At 35.7% G+C, this 20,637-nt stretch overlaps 1 protein-coding gene and 1 long non-coding RNA gene across 2 annotated transcripts; one reads left to right on the forward strand and one right to left on the reverse strand.

Annotated features, from left to right (window-relative positions):
• The first annotated feature begins 8,729 nt into the window (after positions 1–8,729).
• Positions 8,730–14,725, forward strand: LOC131594579 (ubiquitin carboxyl-terminal hydrolase 15-like). Its single transcript, XM_058866753.1, has 14 exons — positions 8,730–8,877; positions 9,336–9,748; positions 9,829–10,246; positions 10,353–10,824; positions 10,908–11,068; positions 11,332–11,420; positions 11,511–11,596; positions 11,700–11,862; positions 11,964–12,087; positions 12,205–12,362; positions 12,607–12,691; positions 12,815–13,027; positions 13,148–13,209; positions 13,368–14,725. Exons 2-14 carry the CDS (start codon positions 9,441–9,443, stop codon positions 13,903–13,905), a joined length of 2,877 nt encoding a protein of 958 aa, XP_058722736.1. The 5' UTR covers positions 8,730–8,877; positions 9,336–9,440; the 3' UTR covers positions 13,906–14,725.
• A 267-nt stretch (positions 14,726–14,992) lies between these two features.
• LOC131598883 (uncharacterized) lies at positions 14,993–19,700 on the reverse strand. Its single transcript, XR_009282407.1, has 3 exons — positions 19,628–19,700; positions 19,241–19,334; positions 14,993–16,246 (listed from the first exon to the last, which is right to left on the reverse strand). It is a non-coding gene; the product is annotated as an uncharacterized LOC131598883 (long non-coding RNA).
• Positions 19,701–20,637: the final 937 nt, after the last annotated feature.

The following is a 20,637-nucleotide window of genomic DNA, read 5'->3' on the forward strand; positions in this document are numbered from 1 at the left end:
CAACCAAGGTAATGAGCATAAAAATGATAGATGAAATTAGATAGAATTAGAATGAAATTAGAGTGAAGAGGGAGTTTATTTTTCAATTGATTTACTTGGTTGTTATCACAAACACATGTTACATAAATTATATAGGGTCATATTTCTGGTTAGTAACCACATACATAGTAGTAGTAATCACATATGCAATTATTAGTAATCACATGCGCAACTAGTAGTTACCACATGTGTAATTCGTAGTACTAGTAACCACATGTGAATTTACTTATAACCACCTGACTACCTTGTAACTATCTTCTAACTTCTTAAACTAAATTACAACATAACACTCCTTCTAATTCGCATTGCCAAATCTTCTCATTCTCATCGATTCCTTTAGACCATTAAATCTTGCTCTCTTCATTATCTTAGTTAGAATATCTGCAAGTTGCAACTTTTTTTTTTTGCAATATTCAACCTCTAATCTATATTTGCTTACTTGATCTCTAAGGAAATGTTAATTTCTTTCAATGTGTTCACTTCTCCCATGGATCATTGGATGATTGGTAAAATCCATTGATGATTTATTGTCAACCAACAAATTGTTCTTCACAATCTTACTGAATTACAATTCTTCTAATAACATATCAATCCACAATGCTTGGCAGATTCCATAGAAGGTTGCAACATACTCTGCCTCACATGATGATAGAGTTAATATCCCTGGCATCTTTAAGCTCCATGAAATTGGATTTTCTCCAATCATGAACAAGTATTCTCTTGTACTTTTCTAGTCATTTTGGTCTTGCTGATTGGAACCTTTCACACACACTTCATGTTCTGATGTGCACTTGTTAAATCCTAATTTTATCAAAAATTTATCAATTCTTTGGTTCCATACTCTAGGTGCATGCGTTAATCCATGTAATGTCGTACACATCTTATACATCTTCTCTTCTTGCCCTTGATCTCAAAAAAAATTGGTTACATGTAATATACCTTCTTCTCTAGTGGTTCATTGCTAGAAGTTGACTTCACATCCAATTGATGCATCTTTCACCCTTTGTATGTTGTAATAGCCACCAAAATTCATATGGTTTCAAGTCTAGAAATTGGTGCATATACCTCATTGAAATCAATTTCAGGTCTTTGAACTTGACAATCTCACATTTGTACTTGACTATCTCACATTTGTTCTGACCTTCAACTTATAAACCCACTTTATATTTATGACTCTCTTGCTTTAATGATTTACCAACTCCCAAGTGATATTCTAATAATTTGTCTTGAGTTCTTCCTTCACGGCTTCCTGTCAAGTTTCATCTTCCAAGGCTTGATTAAAGTTAGTTGGTTCACATTTAACTATCATTACTTCTTTAATCAAGTCACCACTTTCATCTATTGCTTGATCAAGAAATATTTTATAGTCAGTTAACCTAACTGATTAAGTTTCTGCCCTTTTTGTTTTTCTAACCTTTTGAATTTAAACCATTTCATTTACTTGCTCATTTTGTAAAGTATTGTTGATGTGATTTGAGCCTTCATCATTTTGCATTAGATTGTTTGAAACTTTCAACCAGTTCAATCCTTTACTTTCATTAAATTGCACATTCCTACTTATCATCACCTTATTATCATTTGGTGAGAATAGTCTGTATGCACGTGTTAAGTGATAGTCAATTAGAATCATAGCTTGAATCCTAGGCCCTAAAGGCCTTTATAAATAGATCTCCTATGAAAAAGAAAAGGGACAGATCTTAAGCCATACACATAATTACACCCTTAAGAAACATATATCCAATATCATCTCTCATATGATCACACTCCTTATAAGCTCATAAGCATATTGTCCATCAACAGGGTCTTTCAGCTCATGTGAGCAGGATCCCTAAATCGCCGTAAAACACCAGTATTATAAACCTACTAAAGCCTTTGAGTCCCCCTGCCCTTGTAGGATGAACACACACATGTACATTTTGACCAATATTAAAGGTAATATGTATCTCTCTTTAAATAAATAAATTCAATTTCTCAAATTTTATTTAGAGTTAGGTTCTTACCATTAATAATAATAATAATAATAATATATATATATATATATATATATATATATATATATATATATATATATATATATATATATATATATATATATAAAGCAAGATAGTTTATAAAAATAGAATGACATGTTAATGAGTTTTATTCTAGATTAGTTAAAGGTCCGTTAAATGTGAGATTCATTTATCTAGACCAATCATGCAAGATCCATTTAAATCAATATACATTTTTCTGATCTCATAATTTCACTTTACTTATCTTGGACTTTGTAACTGACTTGTGTGTTGGAGTGCTAACAATGTAGGTCAACCCCCACACAACTGTATCAGAGATCAACACCACTGCATTCGGAGTCCATCATTATCAATCAATCACAATTCTAGTTTCAAGGCGAGAACTGGTGTTGTCATGGGAAATGACTTCTAATTCTCACAAAGACTGCAAAAATTGAACCTGGTAACTCACTATTTTATCCAAAGCGAACTCGCAAAGAAATTACATCCAAAGCTCATTTCATTCTCAACCTCGTTTTAAAGAACTCCTCCTCCCAGACTCTTGATCCAAATATTGATTCCAATGACTATAATTAGGAGAATCGAGAATGAAATGTTGCGACATGGACAATCCCCTTGTGATCCTCGTATCTCACCCTATTTGAAAGGGAAATCGAAAGAAGTGTTATCATAGTTAAAGAAACGAACCTCCACTGCGAATTCGAAACTCTTACTTATCATCGTGATAGCCCATACCACTTTAAAAGAATCAATCTACAATGAAAGTTTGACTGATCCAAACATAGCTTGAGACGAACACGAAAGTAAATCTTCCAAACACAGAACGAAGTGGAAGGAGAAGAAAAACTCCACGAATCTATCCAATTCATCAACTGCCATGAAGGGAGACTTATCAGTTCAGTATATTTCTACCTTTAGGCAAGTTTAAGTGACACATATAACGACTTAATCGTGCGGCTGAGGCTTCTGATGCCAAAACATCCATGCAATCTACCTCGATACCAAAAAGGGGAAATAATCCTAAGAAATGTTTGTCCGTGATTCCAAGCAAAATACCAGGTACAAAAACGTGAAGGAGCCAAATCCTATAATTTAAGTTAGAGAGAAGAAGTCTGTAGGCAAAGAAAGTCCGCTGACCATATCCCATTAAAGGGACGCATGTCATATGTGAACCCCTTGATGTCGATTGTTAAAGGGACGCATGTCAATCCCCTTAGTGTGCAAGATATGTATTTCTTAAAACACCTTAAAAATTAAATATGTAAATATTTTTCCTAAAGAAATAAAGCAGTCACAAATGATATTATTATGCTCGACAATATGGCATAAATTGTCTTTGTGAAACAGGACCATACTAGGTGGAACGCACTTACGCCCAACTGGTGCACCCCTATTAGAAACTAACCACTCCAAGAGCGTAAGTGGTGGATCCCAAAAGACGTCCACCTCGAACTAGGATGAAAACCTGGGGGAAAGGAAAAGAACTCCACCCTGGGCCGGGGAAGATTCCTAGTGACGTTAATGACTTACACCAACTCCCCTCGACTGAGATGGGTAATTACTAGCTTAGTAATTACATTAGTTCCCTACAAAGCTTATTGGTTATGCCAACTCTCATCAATCTGGACAAATAATAACAAAGTTTGGGATTACGCCAGTTCTCACCAAGGGGACATGCGACAACGAGTTTTAGAGACCTTACTAGTTTTTACCTAAGAAAAGGCTTGGACAAGATATTACAAATGGTGTAAATCGCTATTTCAATCCTGCAAGGAAATAAGTCACAAGCTTACTCAAATCTAATAGACGAAACCGAGAATGACCCAACTAATATGGAAGGAAGATAGTAAAGAATATTAAACTAAATACGATGAAAATTACAATACCAGACAAAGAAAGGTAAATAAATAAATATTATTGTTCGTATATGTTACAGGTAAACATCAGGGCACAACACCCATGGTCCTCACCTTAAGGATGATCACCATGGTCCTCACCAAAGCTCCATCCCATACCACCTTGTGGGTCAATTTGCGAGCGAAGAACCTGAACACTTAGAAGGAGTGCGTCTAGCTGATCGATCGCTTGATCGAAGGGGCCATACAACCTTATAAAGGTTTGGTCAACATTTCAATAACTTGTTTCCTAAAGTTGGCCAATTGTCCCTCGTAAACCTCCATTTCTTTCTCCCAAGATTCCTTTTCATGTTAAAGAGCCTTCACGTGCTCGTCAACACGGAATTTCATTATCACAATAGTAGTGGTAGCTTCCTTTCGAGACTTTGTCTCCGCTTACATGGAAGAATCAAGCTCACTAATATTGGCCAGCAAGAGAGGATGCGGATCCATGGACATTCGCCTCCTCTTAAAGAGACTCCGTCTGATCCGCCTTTTGCCAAAGAGCCAATGCTTCCCACTGAAGCTTGGATCTCTCTTAGTCAGGGCAAGGAGCAACTAGGGAAAATAGAGAAGTAGTCTGGAAAGAGTAGAAAGTGGCCTCTAAGAAGAGTTCAATCTTCTCAGTCTCAGGAAGGTTCTAAAGATAGGCAAGATCCTATTTAGAGATTGCAACAAGTGCTTATTAGAAGGTGCGAGGAATCTAAGACGAAAAAATGACCGACAACATAAATAAAAGTGTAAATGACCCAGAAGAAGCACCCCTAGATAGTTGGGCCCATTTGATAAAATCTCCCTCTAGAGAAGGACTTTGATCCTGGTCCCTGTCCCTTTTGTTATTGGTAGGAGGTGACATAGCTCGATCTTCAACACTTACAACAAAAACCTCGACAGAAGGTTGGTTCCGACCAGATAAGACCGAGGGGATTTCAATATCAACAAATACACCATGACCAACTAAAGGAGGAGTGTGGACCCGAGTAGAATAAGTTGTGGCGGCTGAAGCCTCCCGTTCTTTAGCAAAGTAAAAAAATATTCTTCAAGAAATTCATTTTATCTGCAAATACCAAAACTTCTCGCCTTAAAAAAAATAAATAAAGAGAAACTAATAGAGGATGACTCTCTATCCTCACCAAAAGTTTTTTTTTTCCAGACTATTGATCGCTCCCATGGACTTTTACCTCATAAGGGCCAAACCTCTCTTTATAACTAAGACCCTAATAGAAAGCGTCAAGGTCTTTCTTCATCTTAATATCTTCGAGGGTAGAATCATCCAAGGAGACGACATACTCTTAAGACTCACGTTTAAAGTGAACCCAAGCCCAATATTTTTAGAACCTAAATGTACAAGTACTAGGGGTAAAACTTGGAAACCGACAGGGAGGAGAAGCCCATTAGAAACTTGGAAAAAGGCGGAGTGAACTCCCATAGTGCAAGGTTTTACACACAAAACAATCTTAGAACTCGTCTTAGTTCTCGACAAAATTCTAAAATAAGGAACTTCCCGTTGCAATGAAATGAGCCCTTGATTAGGATATATTATTCCGTGAAGTATGCACAATGACAAAAAGATGGAAGAATAGTTGATATGAGGTCTTCCAAAATCGATAGTGAGCCCACACTTGGGACACCCTTATCAAAGCCCAGTCACTGGGATGAAGCTAAGAGAGGCCAATCTTCAAGAAATTCAATAATTCTATTTCAAAACCGGATAAAGTTAACTGCAAATTTATCCAAGTAAACAGACATTCATAAAAACGAATAAAACACTCTCTGAAGCTGCTTGATATCCTTTTACCTGATTCCATGAGAGAATTAATCAATCAAAGGGATGACTTATTTCTATATTAGCCTCCACCACACCTACAAGACTATCTAACGTAAAAGAGGTTCCCAATATTTCAGAATCCATCTTACTATACTTGCTCACACCAACCAACACTACAAGGTCGCTCCTTAAGGGTATCTCGCCAACTCGAAAGATATTTGATGGTCTGAGCCAATCAACACCAACGTGATGAGTCCTGAAACACTTGAGGCCAACGAGGACGGGGAGTGGTTGTTAATGCACAAGGCATGACCATGAGACACTCCCGAGCCCAAAGAGGGCGAGTAATGGTCGTCGAATTCACATCAGAATGAGAGAGATCTCGAGGCTGTGCAGGTACAAGACTGCATGGATGAAGAAAGACTTATAAGGATTGATTGGCACTACCTATACCAACAAAATGCAACTTCTTTTTCGGCAGTCTAGCATAAAAGAAATCCACAATTAAGCGTGCTTGACTTGGAGTAGTATTTGGAATGGTGACCTTCTGGGAAGTTTCCCGAAAACCGTGTGAGTGAGGACAGAGCATGCTGAAAAGACCCGTGTTGATTTGTGGGGTTAGTCGGTAATCCTGATAGTAGTCCGAGGCATTACAAATGGTATCAGAGCAGACCTATCCCAATACGATGTGGTTCAGGGACGAACCAAGTGGAATTTGGTGGGAATGTAACACTCGAGTCCAATGAGGGATGAGAGTGGTTATCGGTGTACGAGGCATGACAATGAGACACTCCCGTGGCCGAAGAGGGTGAGGAGTGGTCGTCGAATTCACATCGGAATGAGAGAGATCCCGAGGCTATGCAAGTATGAGACTACATCAATGAAGGAAGGCTTATAAGAACTAATTGGTATTACTTATACCAACAAGATGCATCTTCTTTTCGCTAGCCTATCAGATAAGAACTCCATAGTTAAGCGTGCTTGATTTGGAGTAGTATTTGGATGGGTGGCCTTCTGGGAAGTTTCTTGGAAAGCGTGTGAGTGAAAACAAAGCATGCTGAACAGACCCGTGTTGGTTTGTGGGGTCAGTAGGCAATCCTGAAAGCAGTATGGGGCGTTACAAGTCCCACATGCAAAATGATTCATAATCTCAACATCACTTGGATCTCGACCAAAGATGGAATGGTAAGTTTTGATGAGAGTTTGAGTCTCTTTACTATTCAAGGCATCAACTTCCGCCTCTGGTGAAGAAAACAAGTAAAGTTGAGTCCTCGTTGGTTGTGGAGGGAGAAGGCGCAAAACTAAGTGCGCGATAACTTCTAACATTATCATAAAAAATGAAAGCATTGATTGAATATTCATCAAGAAAAGTTTCTCTATCAAGAGAACCTCTCAGACTCAGAACTATCAGACACATTTGTAATGACTAAGACGTAGTGGCTATTAACCGAAATGTGGGAATCTGACCTAGCAAAGAGTTTTGTTCTAACTAAAAGGAAGAAACCCATTTCGTTCAAAAGAAGACACGCGCCTAAGCAAATACTCTTAGAAAGAAAGGAAATCACTATTGCAAAAGGGAAGGGTGAGTAACGAGTCTGATCAAAGAGGAAACATAAATTTAAAGATCAATGAGCATACTTCACCTTGAGAACATAAGGAACCTTTAATGCACTCAAATACCCTAGAGAAGAACGCCACATCCTAACCTACGAGTCTAAAGCCACGTGCTTGAAAAATTGACGAAACGTCTTAATAATGGAAAATGTATTTAATGCGCTTGTTTTCCACTACTTCTGCAAACGATCCCATGACATTCCAACTTCTCCTTACGGTCAACTTTGATAATAGGATGTCAGCCACAACTGTTTTAGACGGGTCAAAGGTAAATCACGAGTGAGATCCATATATCCAATCCAACCTTTCAATATCTATTTAAGATGATTCAATGAATATAATTAACCCACGTGAAATTTAAGGTACACTTTTCTAATCTCATAATTTTACTTCACTCATCTTAGACTGTGTAACTGACTTGAGCGTTGGAGTGATAATCATGCAGATCCACTCATGCGCTATCGTACTAGAGATCGACACCACCACATTTGTAGTTCATCATCGTCAATCAACGACAACTCTAATTCCATGATGGAACATGTTGGACTTGCTAATTTAAAATTTCAAACTTGTCACCCGAACTAAATATTAATGAATTTGAATGAGTTGGTTCAAATTAGATTTATTTATAATTGAGTTAAGTTAGTTTGATTGAATGAATTTGTATTTCTCATCATTTAAATAAAAAATAATTATATATTAAGATGTAAGATAATTATAGAATTATAGAATAACTCACTACCATATTTTACTTACTTACTTGACCAATATAAATTAGTCTAAGCACTTTCTCCACAACATGACTCATGTAGTCAATATTTTTGGGTATTTGCATACTTCTATAAAAGTGCTAAATTCCTCATAGATTTGATAAATTAGAATATTTAAACAAACGATGTCAATAAAATATACACCGTCAACTTACAATTACTTTTATAATCAATTATAAAAAAAATCAAATATCTTTATTATTCATTAATTTTTATTAATTGTGAGTGTAAAAATGTTTTAAGCTAACAATGTTCCATAATTTAAATTCATGTCCCAAATTCCAACTATGTTACCACTGACATTGTAATATTCGGAGCAAAGACTGTCACAGCTCTGTCACATCACATGACTCAGATCAAAAAGTTTATTATTTTATTATTATTTTTTATAATTTCCTTCCAAAATTCAAAACTTATTCCTCACAACAATTATGCTCTTATTAATGCATCACCCGTACACGTGGCATCCACCACAAATCATTGGGAACATCATCAAACCCTGTCCCACAAACCTCATCAACGGTCACAAACACTTCGAGATCACCACCCTCTCATATTTCGCCACGTGTACGGTTCTTAACTAACTCATGATACATGTTGTTGTAGGTTAGTATATCCTTAAAGAGTGTGTGTGTGAATGTTTTTTTTTTTGTTAGTAGTAGTAACAAGAGGAAGGTGTTGTTTTGTTTTTGTTGAAAGAAGGAATCTTTTTCAAGGTGGTGGAAAAAATGAGGTGAAGTGTTGGTGGGTTTTGCTCAGATTTCTTCATTGTGTTGAAGGTTTGTTCAAAGTTTTCATCTTGCATTGTCTTCTTGTACTTTCTTTGTACTTGTTTGGATCTTAGGTTTGAATCATGGGTTTGAAAAAAAATTGATTTTTTTTGATGTTGAACAAAAGGGTTTTTTTTTTTTTTTTTTTGTTGTGGGGTTGAAATTTGTTTATTTGGAAATAATGATTTTAAAAAAAAGTGATTTTTTTTTTTGTGGGGGTGGTTCACTGGTTTCTTTAGTTGAATGCATCTTTTTTTGGTTGTGTTTACCTTAAATGGGTGTTTGTTATATGCAATCATTGCTCTTTGACTGTTGGTATTCTATAAGCACTTAAATGATAAGTGCTTTTGCTCTAAGCACTTAATTAAGCTATTTATCTAAATAAGGCCATAAGTTAAGGCTTGGTTGTTGTTGTTCTTGTTGTTGTAAGATGTGGTTGGCTGAATTTAAGTAGCTGAACATGACAGGTTTGAATGGTAGCTTATGGCTTATGCTGCATTGGACATTTAGGGGGATCACATTCTGATAAGTGATTTTGGGAGGAAACTGGACATGAGTATGCTGGTGGGGATATGCTCGAACCGCGTGAATCTGATATTCCTGTCCTGTTTCTGGTCTTGGTTGTACTCCCTTTGGTCGCTTACGTCTTACTTGGAAAATGGAGTGAGACTGCCACGAAGAGAAATCGGATAGCTTTGCTCGCTCAATTGGCTGCTGAAGAAGCCTTTAAAGCCGAACAGAAAATGGCTGTTGCTGAAGTAATCCCCCCTCAACCTCAAGTCTTTTATTTTCCTAAGAATAACGAATCGAAACACGAGTGTGCTCGGTGTTCCGCTCCCGCTAAAACTCGCTGCTCCAGATGCAAGTTTGTTAGATACTGGTAACTCACTATTTTATCGAATTTTCTGTTTGAAGTTAAGATTATTATTTCTTGAAATTTGAGCTGTAAGTGGTTTGCAGCTCGGGGAATTGTCAAATAATCCACTGGAGGCAAATTCACAAACAAGAGTGCCAGCCATTGGAAACTCACGAATCAAGCTCGTTTCCTCTGCCGTTTTCGGTTGACGAATTCGGTCACGCAAGTCCCTTTTATGAAAATTTAAACAATCCCTACTTTGGTTGCAATTTGAATCAGACTTTAAGGGCGAGAGAGCCTTCGGACAATTTGGTTCACCCGCCGACAGGCACTGTCGCAGCTTCTGCTACAGCTGATATTTCTCTTTTTAATAATTCTCAACCTTCGACTTTGGAGAGAAGAAGTTCCCATAAATCCAACCGAGAATCACGGCGAAGAGATAGTGGTTCTATTTATGAATCTTCTATTGAATCTTCTGATTATAAAGCTACTACTTCTCAGGAGACGTTTACGAGACAGAAGGTTCATTTGTTTTACTATGAAATTGAAATATCATATTGGTTTACACACTTTGTACATTCACTAATCAATATTAAATCCCGTTTGCTATGCTAAATTGTTGCTGCAGTCGAGAAATAGCAGTGACAATTCTGTGTTGGAGGAAGAAACTTCAAAGGTCAATGCAAGAGGCTTTGGAGTTTATACTTACGAACAAGATGGTTCGAGAAACACAATGCACGAGGATGGGAATTATCAAAGTCTATATGAAAATGCATTTGCGCCAAGAAACAAATATGGATGCTCTAATGTGTCGAGTGCTGCCAACAATGATGAAGGGGTAGATGAATTTGAAACTAACATCGTTACCAAAGGAGGAAATGTAGTCAAAGGGGTAAACGTAAACCATCATTCTGATGAAGTACTCCAAAACAAATGCTCTCCTGAAATGACGGCGGTTAAAGGAAGTGCAAAGACTAAAAGGCCGTCACATCCTTCGTCAAAGGTCAAAAGTTCTAAATCACCAAAGTCAACATCAAAGACCACAATAGACTTTAGTGGCGTGGAAATAGAGAAGAAAGGGAAAATTCCAGATGAGCCGAGTTAGTACCGTAGACCAATAATTTGGTTTTCTCCTTTTATTATTAATGTTCTTTTGAAAACACAATCTATGCTCATCATGCAGAACTTTCTGGAAGCAGAGGTAATGTCCCTTCGCATGCTGTCAATGGAATTACAAGCACCGGACTTATGAAAATGATGGGTTTAAGGAAATCAACTAAACACTCGGTACTAGCCTCCTCAGAAGGAAGTGGGGTAAGGTCGAAAAAAGCTAAGAGTATAAAGGTTAGTTTTATGTAGATGCTTTCAAACTTTAAAGCCTATTGTCGTTCTTCTTGAAAAGTGCTTATTATGCCCAATGTAGCACAAACACTTCAGATTGAAAGCGTGTATGATGTCCAATCCGTCTCAGTGTCTGACACCTACATGACATCAACACACCTTATAACATTTAATAATCTTAATTTTCTCAAACAATATTTGTGTAAATGTCAATGTCGTGTTCGGTATTTGTGTACTGACAAATAAATGTCTTCATCATGTCTCAGATGTTGTTTCCTTATGATGAATTTGTGAAGATTTTCCAGAGTGAAGTCTTTGGCATATTCCCTAGGGGCCTTTTGAATATCGGAAATAGGTAATACTAACTTATTATGTAAAACACTTATTGTTCCTTTTCGATGTATTTGAATCATGTTAAAATTGTTTTTTCTTCTTTATTTTGTAGTTGCTACGCCAATGCTGTGTTGCAGTGCTTAACTTCTACCAAGCCCCTCGCTGTATATTTGCTTTATGGATCGCATTCGAAATCCTGTATTTCCATTCTGTCTCAATCTTTTCACTTAAACAATAATGTCTATTTGCTTCAAATGCAGTTTTTAATCGAAAAATTGTCATCTTTTTCATTGAATGCCAGGTTGTGCTAAAGATTGGTGTCTCATGTGCGAGTTAGAGCAGCATATGATGATTTTGAGAGAGAACGGGGCTCCTCTTTCTCCGAGTAGGATACTTTGGCACATGCGGAGCATTAATTGCCACATGGGCGATGGAAGTCAGGAAGATGCTCACGAATTTTTAAGGTCGTTTTGGGATCATTGCCTCTTTTTCTCCAATGTTACCGTGCTTGTTTGAAACATATGCACAGTCAATGCTAAACTATATCATGCATTGGTTTGTATAGGCTTCTAGTTGCATCGATGCAATCTATATGTTTGGAGGGGCTTGGTGGTGAGAAAAGAGTAGATCCTAGATTACAAGAAACAACTTTCATACAACATACTTTTAGTGGTCGTCTTCAATCCAAGGTGTGTGTAATCCTTTTCTCGTGATTTTCTTTTCTCTCTTTGGCTCTAAGTCCTTGGCTGTAGTGCCCTTAACTATACATCTCTTTTGACGTCGTAGTGAATTTTTTATATCTACAGGTTAAGTGTTTGAATTGTAGTCACGAGTCAGAAAGGTATGAGAACATCATGGACTTAACGTTGGAGATATTGGGTTGGGTTGAGTCACTCGAAGATGCATTGACTCAGTTTACTTCCCCTGAAGATTTGGATGGTGAAAACATGTATAGATGTGGAAGGTATGATCATTTAAGTTTTGTATTTTGCGTTGCAACCTATGAAGCCAGCCCTAATATAGACACGGAGACGTCCACACTAATAATAATTTGAGAACATGAAAGTAATTGTGTAATCACATGTGTTGGTGTTGTGTTAGTGTCAGACATGTCTTCAATCTGAAGTGTTAGTGCTACATAGATCGCAACTACACGTGGTTTTGTTAGTTACTTTATATATCCCTTATGTTTATATATTTTGATCTAGGTGCACTGCATATGTTCGAGCTAGAAAGCAACTGAGCATTCACGAGGCCCCTAACATTTTGACCATTGTTTTAAAGAGGTTTCAGGTAAATCACAGCTTGTGTCAAATCGTACTTTATTCTGTATATAACACCTAGTAATGTTTTGAATTTCATGATTTGCTATATATTAACTCATTGAATTTTGTTTTCCTGGTTATTTATCTTCAGGAAGGAAGATACGGGAAAATTAACAAGTGCATAACGTTTCCTGAAATGCTAGATATGATTCCTTACATGACTGGGACGGGTGATATTCCTCCTTTATACGTGCTTTATGCCGTTGTTGTGCACCTTGACACACTGAATGCATCTTTCTCTGGACATTACGTTTCGTACGTGAAAGATCTACAAGGCAATTGGTTCAGGATAGACGATACCGAGGTAACATTGTCTCCTTGTTTGCAATCTTTACACGTAATTAACCATATTTCATGCTAGCAATTTGCTTGAACTTTCATTGTTTCATTGGTTTTGAAATTCTTCGATTATATCATTCTACAGGTTCAGCCAGTATTAGTGAATCAGGTTATGTCAGAAGGAGCATACATCTTATTCTACACAAGGTAAAGTCTTAGTTGCTGTCACCAGTGTTTTAAAAACCAGACCGGACCGGCTGGTTGAACCGGAAACTGGAGGGGCACCGGTCCGGTTTTTAAAACATTGCCTGTCACAGTTGTTCATAATTTGTTTCCTTAAGGCTATAACTATTCATTTTTGGTAGGTCCTATCCCCGTCCTCCGGTAGAATTAACCGGGAATGCCGTAAAGCAACTAGTCTCCGGTCCATTAGAAACACAGAAAATTTCTAAACCAGGACATAGCCGACACGTCAGCCAAAGTTTTGTCTCCGAGCCTTCATCGAATTCACCGCATACCAGGCCAGAAATCGCCACTACTCACCTTATCGACACCTCTAACGGCCTTCTTAAAAGAAGCACAAACAGAAACGTCCATCCAGTAATACAAACATACGCCGAAAACGTCAGGCAGGAGTTTTCAGATGCGACCACATCAAGCGACTGGTCCATTTTCACTAGCTCAGACGAGGCTTCCTTCACAACCGAGAGTACCAGGGACTCGTTCAGCACTGTAGACTACGGCGATTCGTCTTCCATCATGGATCCAATTTCATCTCTCTTCAATTACACACCAGAAAACAACAACTACATGAAGATTTCACATAGTAGGCCACTAACAAGGTTCTTCCCTAAGAAGGGTCACATTGAAAGAGTGCAGAAAACAACTATATGGGAATCCTGATTAGAATGGAGTTAGGTGCTATGCCTCAAAATTTTCAATATTTAGTTGATTGAGGCATATAGCTATTTTATCAAGCACATATGTATTTTCATTTTATTTTTTGCTTTAATTGATAATTGTAAAGGTGACAGAAGTAGTGTTCCTCTGATTATCTGTTGATGCATGGAAGTCTTTTTCTCGGAATTTGGATTTTTCTTGCAGTCCAAGTTACGCACTTACTGCAGTCGCTGCATATCACGTGAGTTGTCTGATCTCTATCTAACGATTAATATTGGCCGACTGCAATAATTGCGTCATTATCTGGCTGCAACGAATCCGGGTCCATATAAGTAAATTGTTTTTGAGATTCATGCTTATTTGAAGCCAATCAATGTTAGCAATACTAACTTTCAAGGCAGCAGGTTCCCACACAACAGTTGAAGTAGTTAGGACTTAGAAATGCACCAAATTGTGTTGATGTTACATGGACAGTTTCCATCTTTGTCATGATTACACATTTTTGGGTTAGTTTTATTGGTCAAATGGGGTGTGTTTGTTTATGTCTAAAGGGCCACAAAGGAATTTAATAGGCTTGGTGATACATGATGTTGAGAGGTTCTGAGATGGATGGTGATATATGATCTAAATAGCAGCTGTAAGGGGAAAGCAATATTCACCTATGAGATAGTTTGTTATTCAGTTGCATTCAAATCTGAATTTTATAACAGATATGTTATTCAGACAAAGATAGTGTACAATGAAATCGTGCTTCACTATAATGAGCCTTCAATGCTATGGAGAAGGATTAACCTGCAAAATTAGCATTCTAACGTCCAAATGAGTAAAAGAATGAAAGGCAATGGAAGAGTTAAAATGCTAAGTTAGCATTCTAATGTCCAAATGAGTAAAAGAATGAAAAACAATGGAAGAGTTAAAATGGATTGAATACAAAACAATGGAAGAGTTAAAATGGATTGAATACCTGAGAATGATGCATTTCTCTTTTTTTTTTTTTAATGAGCAATTTAAATCAAAAGTAGGGAGTGCAATGTACATCAAATACTCTTCTAAAATTTTTAAACTGCTATGTCGTATTAAAATTAGGGAATTTTTTTGTACACCTAAAAAAATCTTTGAAAATCTCAAAATTTCATTCGAAAATGCATCTTTGAATGCACCCCTAATTCCAAAATGTCCTTAGGAGATGCATCTCCGAAAGCACCCCAAATCAAATTTTAAGGTGTTTCGGAAATGCATCTCCGAAAACATCCTGTTTATACTTGAACGTTAAATTTAAACGGAGATGTATTTTCGAAAATATTCAGCTTATACCACTTTCCTGCATGAACTATTTCACTCTCCTCATTTCACCCATAATCAAAACCCTCCAAAAAAACTTCATCCATTCTCAATCTATTTTTCGTCTTCAAACCAAGTTTCAAGTGTTTTATCAAGTCAAAGAGAGCATAAAAAATTACAATTTAAGGTAAACTTTCCTCATTTCATCTCTCATTTCCTTGCATTGGAGCATATTTGGGGATGAAAAATTGCGTCTCTTCGGAAATATATTGTCGTGCACAATGTAAATTCTATACGTTTCAATACATATATGATATATCTATTCAACATTTTACCTCTGTTTACTTTTACCGATTTAAATGTTTTTATGTTTCTATGATACTGATTCTGCCTAAATAAATTATGTTGCTGGTTCTGCATAATTCGAAAATGCATATCCAAAATGTTAAAAAAAAACCATCAGGGCATGTTTCAGATATGCATATCCGAAAACCATCTGTTTTCGTTAAAAAATAAAGGGTGAATTCGGAAGTGTATATCCGAAACATGCCCTGACACATTATAAGAATTCTTCAAACCAAATTGCTATACAATAGCCAACCACATCAAATATATCATCCTATTGTATAGGCAACCACATCAAATATATCATGCTATACAAAATATTTTATTTAAAGTGAATTACAAGACCATTCTAATTTAAATTCAGGAACATTTTCTAGTTGGCAAAATCTAGCATGATATACATCAATATCCATTTGTTTCTTGTTTGATGCATCTTGTTTGATGTTGCAATGATATCACAAAACTAACTAAATTGCTTCGACACAGAATTTTCACACAAAATTTACAAATAGAATTTGCTACCCAAAACTAACTAATTTAAACTCAATCTCAAACAGATTTTTCTAGCCTATAGGCATGGCCACAAAACTAACTAAATTAAAAAATACCTTTCTGGTAACACTCCAAAGTGTTTCGACACTTTGAAGAACTCACAGTGGAATGAATTAGCAGCAAGTATATCCCCATTAAGAGCCAGCAAATACATCCCAATAAGAACCTGATTCAATAAGTCATATACCTTAAAAAGATTTCAAACAGAATTTCTAACAAAATTAATAGCCTATAGGCGTGGCCACAAATCAAACTTATAAGCTGCTAATAACTTGCTCTTTCAATCATTATATCAACTTCATGGTACCTGTGTGACATTAATTAACTTGGTTATAATTGTCGATCATATTTTCATTAATCAATTTTAATCTTTTAAGAACTAGATAAGCATACTAGTAAAACAAACATCATGAGGTTCATGACAATAGTAGTATACAGCAGAAGGTTGTCTAAAGTATAGGCACATGTTGTTGAGTTCGAAAATATTAAAAAAAATCCAAAAGTGACTCCAAAATATAGGCTTGTGTTGTTGAGTTCCCAAGTGATTCCAAAATATAAAAAAAAATAGTGCAGATAAATTTATAAAATCAAATTAGTATAATAAAAATCATGTATGGTAACCAAAGAGTGAATTAAACAGGTCTAACCTGCTCAGGAGCAGATGCTCCACTAGTAGTAACATGAAACTCTGTAATTTATTTAAAAAAAATATATAGAGGCATAATTTTAACGATAAAATATTTAAAATAATGTTAAAAAAAGAAAATTTTGATTCATAGAGTACCTAAAACAATTGGATCGATTATCTCATATTCTTCATTCATATTAAGGACTTTTTGGTCGTTGTCAGAAGACTTCAACCAATTTTGAGTACAAATAAGTGCCTCGACCATTTTTGGACTCAAGAGCTCCTATACATGTCTAAATCCCCCGTGCTAAAAGCACTTTCTGAGGCTACGCTAGAAATAGGTGTTGCCCACACATCCCGAACCATTGTTGCTAATATAGGATAATAGGTGTGATTCTCCTTCCACCAATTAAGAATGTTAAAACAAAATTTCCATATCCCCACAACAAGTGTCACCTAAGTATTTCTCTAGTTCATTTTGATTTTCCATTCCTTCAAGTGTTTCTTAAAAGCACCAGCCCTTGTAAAAAGTGATGGATTTTTAGGTTGGGAAGATGTTTCTCCAAGGGAAATGCTCCCCAATGATGCATTTATGCGACCAGCCCCAATATTTTTATCATGATCAAATTTATACCAATTGTACAGTTTAAATAGACTAGTTTTTACACACTGAACTTTTTTCTTAGAAAGTTCAATATCAACCTTATATATGTCATTAAAAGACCATTAAATATAGTTAAACTTAAACCTATGGTCAAAGATCACTCCATAGTAAAGAAAATGATTCACTTTTTCCACATACTCCCAATATTTATCATATTTAGACATCATATTTGAAACCAAAAAAGTATTCATATTCAAAGATGCTTCTTGAATCTCACACAAAATAGAAGACAAGTTATGAAAGACTGAATGCAAAGACACTTCTTGCGAAGATGAAAACAGTTTGATTGCATCATAAAAAGTTTATAAGAAAATAAAAAAAGCCCTAACTTTTTCCTAATCAACAGAACAAGGTGGACCAAAAGGGCCAAAAAACCCCATGTATCCATGATCATTTTTCTCTAACTTTTCAAATGCTGCTTGAAACTTTTTAGCAGCATTCAACATCAAGTAAGTGGAATTCCAACTTATAGAAACATTAGGACAAAGTTTTTTTTACATGTTATACATGCAGTTTCTATACACTCCTTAAACTTTAAAGCTCTTTATGGTGAAAACCTCACAAACCTAACAACATCGCGAACACTTTTAATAGCCAATTCATGATCTTTTTGTCCATCTCTCACTACAAAGTTAAAGATATGGGAAGAACACCTCATATGAAAAAAAACCCTTCACCCATTAAAGAATTATTGTTCTTAAGTCTTTTTTCTAAGTAAGAAACAACTGCATCATTACATGTTTCACTGTCAAGGGTTATTGTTTACACTTTCCTAAGCCCCCATTCCTTCAAAACCTCCTTGACTTTCTTACTAACGGTGTCATCTTTGTGATTTGGAAATAAAGAGAAACTAATAATTTTTTGGTAGTTCCATGCGTTATCAATGAAGTATGCAATAGTGTCCATATAACTAAGGTTTTGAATGAAAGTCCAACAGTCTGTGGTTAGTGCAACTCTAACACAATCTGATTTAAAAAAGGCTATAAGTCATAACTTTTCAGTAAGGTACAGTTGAAAACAATCACTAACAACAATCCTCCTTGAAGGGATAATCATTTGTAGTTGTAAATGATTATATAGTTTCTTAAAACCCTCACCCTCAGCCACTCTAAAGGACTTCTCATCAAGGATAACATATTTAATAATAGCCTTCCTACATGCTTGAGCATTGAACCTTTGACTTGTTGGAACTAAAAAACTACCCTCATCACTTATAAGGTTTGTTTGTTTCGGGTATTTCAACAAAAGGGCAGGGTTTTTGTGACACACTTTCAAGTGAGCTAGCATGTTATATTTTCCATGTGTTTTAGGATCGCATCAATATCTTTTCTGAAATATTTACATGCGTCGATTGATTAAGGCTCATCATATAAGATGTTAAATCCTGACCAAAGAAGGGAAGTTTTCCAAGTTCCACTAGCATTAAGTTTCCTTTTTTCTATCACGGAGAATGAGAGAGAGAACAATACCATCAACTGCTTGTTGTATTTGTTGAGTAAGGGAAACAAGTTGTTCCGTCACTGAAAAGATTTGGAGAAACTAAAAAACACACACCCATTGCATATTATTTTGATTTTACAGCAAAAATTGCATATATCACTAACAAACAGCCATACACACAACCATATATCACTATCATACATACTTATTGATTCTATTCTAAATTTAGAGACACATACAACTCAATTAATGCTTCTCCATAATGGACATAACTAGTCAACACAATACATACTACTACTACATAGATTGATGTACCCTCCATTAGATAGAAAAACAATGATCAATGTATGCCACTTTAGTTTCTCACTTTTAAACATATACAAATCTACACATACACACATCTAAATTAAATATGCGCACTTAAATACCTTGAGTCACTCCTAGAGTTATTCCATGTTAGCTAGCATCTCCAACTCCATGCAAGATACCATCTCCCTCAAAGCTACCTCTATGTTCCATCTTCTAATAGACAAAAATCAACAGAGTTAGCAAAAATACAACAAAATTAAATTGAATATTGAAGAGAGAATGATATTTTTAGGACTAAATTGATGGTTTAAATGCTCTATGAATTTAGGTGAAAGAAAGAATGAACTATAATAAATTGAAGGCAATGATCTTTTTCTTTACTTGAATAAAAACTATGATTAAGAATCTTGAAGCAATAAATTATTACTAATTTAAAAAGATTTAAGCATGCCATTAATTTCATGTGGTTGGATTTATTTCACTTTCACCAGCATAATTGAACCTACCTCTGTTTGCTTGCAATTTACTAATAGTGGACTATTATGTTAAAAAAAATAGGGATTTGCATGAAACATATCCTATGAATTATTTAAGGAAAAAAATAAGCAAGCATTTCACTTTTAGTTCATAAACCAATTACCAACAGTTTATAAAATTGACATAAAATTGGGAAGTTTTCCAAAGAGAAAATTGAATGGACCAAATTAAATCCCAACAATTTTAACTTGACAACTTTGAAACCATCTTGAATTTTCCAAAAGAATCAATAATATTTCTACTTCAATAATACAAAGCCATGGTAATTATATTTGTACGTACACAATTGAAAAGGATTAAAAAACACCTTGAAGCTATCAGTCACGTAAAAATACAAAGCTAATGTATAATACTTAACATAAATATTGAATATAATAAAAGATAAAATTTAGTGAAGTGGGATTACTCATTTTTAGTGAAACAACATTAATATAATTTTTAGCTATGCGGGTCAAACAGGATACCCGCAGCCCATACAAGTAACGTGAGACCAAACTAAAAAAACCTTTATAAAATTTGGGCTCTAAATTTTAGGTCAAGCCTTATATTTTATCGGTCTTGGCAGATCGGTCTATATAGTCTAACCCATTTTGACGAATCAAGTGATGACATTAGTCAAAATTAAAATTTCTTACTCTTAGAGGAGATTTAATTTATAAGATTTGATGTCGATATGTAAATGGTAACACACAAGTATATACTCTTAGACTTACAACTCAAGCCCTAACAAAAAGTCTAGGAAGTCGTAGGTACCTCATCCGACTAGACTTCATCTCAAGAAAATTCCATCTCAAAATATTTTAAAGTTTTTTAAACATAAGTGCTTTTTAAACCAAATACATATTAAATTATCATAGTCTATGAGTCGTGTGTAGTGGTAAGGACCTAGAAAACCCAACTCAGATATATTACGATCGTCCATAAAGGACGTTCACCCATCAAGAAAAAGAATATATCCAATAACGAATCCCAAAACCAT

The sequence above is a fragment of the Vicia villosa genome, linkage group LG4 (genome assembly GCF_029867415.1).
Source record: "Vicia villosa cultivar HV-30 ecotype Madison, WI linkage group LG4, Vvil1.0, whole genome shotgun sequence".
NCBI classification, from domain to species: Eukaryota; Viridiplantae; Streptophyta; class Magnoliopsida; order Fabales; family Fabaceae; genus Vicia; species Vicia villosa.

Excerpts from the sequence above, each read along its gene's own strand:
- LOC131594579 (XM_058866753.1), top strand. The coding sequence starts at position 9,441 with ATGCTCGAACCGCGTGAATCTGATATTCCTGTCCTGTTTCTGGTCTTG. Across the intron at positions 10,825-10,907 it reads GAAAATTCCAGATGAGCCGA|AACTTTCTGGAAGCAGAGGT; the intron begins GTTAGTACCGTA and ends CTCATCATGCAG. Across the intron at positions 13,210-13,367 it reads TACATCTTATTCTACACAAG|GTCCTATCCCCGTCCTCCGG; the intron begins GTAAAGTCTTAG and ends CATTTTTGGTAG.